Source organism: Fusarium mangiferae, assembly GCF_900044065.1.
Source record: "Fusarium mangiferae strain MRC7560 genome assembly, contig: FMAN_scaffold047, whole genome shotgun sequence".
NCBI lineage: Eukaryota > Fungi > Ascomycota > Sordariomycetes > Hypocreales > Nectriaceae > Fusarium > Fusarium mangiferae.
Window position 1 is genome coordinate 1,078 of NW_024573967.1, and position 1,987 is coordinate 3,064.

At 53.6% G+C, this 1,987-nt stretch overlaps 1 protein-coding gene across 1 annotated transcript; it reads right to left on the reverse strand.

Moving 5' to 3' along the window:
- Positions 1–396: 396 nt before the first annotated feature.
- FMAN_15519 (uncharacterized protein) lies at positions 397–1,887 on the reverse strand (the record flags this gene model as incomplete). Its single annotated transcript, XM_041826243.1, has 2 exons — positions 397–1,544; positions 1,635–1,887. The coding sequence occupies 2 exons, from the start codon at positions 1,885–1,887 to the stop codon at positions 397–399; spliced, it is 1,401 nt and encodes a 466-aa protein (XP_041691619.1).
- Positions 1,888–1,987: the final 100 nt, after the last annotated feature.

The window sequence follows — 1,987 nt, forward strand, 5'->3', positions numbered from 1 at the left end:
TATCCGCCATGGGCTGAGGACCAGCCTGGCCAAGTTTGTGACGACTTCATGGCAAGGGAGGAACAAGAGAGGCTGCGAGTCATGGGCGACCAGAAGCATTACTGTGAGGAACCGCCCCACGCCAATAGCCAATACTGCTACCTTTACTAACCACGATCTGCTCAGATCTTGATACCATAGCTGCACACCCCGACTACCAACGCCGCGGAGCTGGTTCTATGCTCATGAAATGGGGCTGTGATTTGGCTGACAAGAACAGTGTTGCAATCTATGTAGACGCGAGCAAGTCGGGRACTGGGTTGTAKGAGCGTTTTGGATTTGTAGACAAGAGTAAGCCTGGTTCTGGCGACATTGCTTCCATGGCTCGGCGATAAACTCCCTCGTCGTGACATTCCTTTAAGACGACGGAAATCCGATCAAANGCTCCAGCCGCAGATATCGCTCCAGCTCGCTACCCATCACCGTAGTCTTCGCCGTCCTGCTTTTGACCCATTGCCTGAACACGCTACCTTCAGATGTCTTTCGTGGTACGACGGGGGACGTCGCTGTCTCCACAATCGCCTTCTGCTGCTCATCCACTGGCCGGCTGCAGCGGTACCAGCGGTCGAGGTAGTCAGACAGCCCAATCTTGGCATCCCTCACCCACACAAGTTGCTCCTCTGACGCCCAATTCACCTCCAGATAACTCATGCCGAGCGACGGGTGGAGGATGATGGATGCGGCGAATAACGGTGACTCTCCAAGCTTAGTGTAGTACTCATTTAGTTTCTGCCAGGCGGTTATGATAGAGAGTCTCAGATAGCGTCGGTGATCCTCCCCCACGTCGTCGATTCCGGATGATCCTGATGGCTTGCCTGGTCCATTATCGCCTTGTCCCGACGCACGACCTGGTAAAAAGCTCCCCATTGACTTTCGCGGATGCATATTCATCTCGCAATCTCTGAACCTGGCAGGAAGCTGCCGATTTCGGTCCGGTCGCCCTTGGGCTGATTCGACCTTAGAATCGGTATTCTCTCCTCCTGCGTCCTCTGGGACAACATGATGGAACAACTTTCGATCCTCCAGGTGTTCCAGCAAGTACTCCATACCTGTCATCACCTCCCAAAGCCGTCCATTACCTCCCTCGCTACCCCAGCCCTGCGTTCTCATAGTCTGCAGATAGAATGGCTCAAGGATATGCTTGATTTCTGCTAAGAGTCTCCAGTCATCTGCCTTCAGCATGTCGGCCTCCGGTAGCCACTTTTCTACCTCTGGATGAACCAAGAACGCCCGGATGTCTCCCTGCTTGACGAGCGCTCGAGAGATCATGAGGTAAGTGGAGTTCCATCTCGTATCGTTGTTCATGACGACCTCTAGCTCGGCCGTCGACTCGCCCGCCAAGAGATATTCTTGTGCTTCGTCGTTCTCTTGCGAGATCCTCTTGAAAAGCTCACTCCTCTGAGGAGAAGACCTTATGAACTCGACGACATTGTGGAGCTTCCCTACCTGCCCTTTCTTTCTCCAGTGTCGTAGATCGTCCTCGTGGCGGCCGAGGAAGTTGAAGACTTAAGATTCGGCCTCGAAAGCCTCAAAATCTTCGCCATACAAGAAGGCGCGAGCAACCAGGTTTGAGATGTGTCCATAGCAGCACATACGTCTAGCACAGATGTCCACCAGGCTCATTCCTGCATCAAGATCTCCGTAGAAGTTCAGAAGGCAGGTGTCGTTGGAAGATGCGTTGTCCGATATYACTGTCCCGACTCGATCCTCTATCTTCCACCCGTGTACAACTTGCCCAAGTGTCGCCGCGAGATTCTCTCCGCTATGACACCCGAGCTGGCGTCGGAGTGCCAGCAGGCGCGACTGCTGCTTCCCCTGACGATCAAGAAAATGAGCCGTGACTGCCATGACAGCGAGTCGATTCGGTGATGTCCACAGGTCGAACCCGAGATGAATTTTGCTAAGAGCATCCGACAGTTCCTGCCTGACCATATCCTTCTTGGTCTTG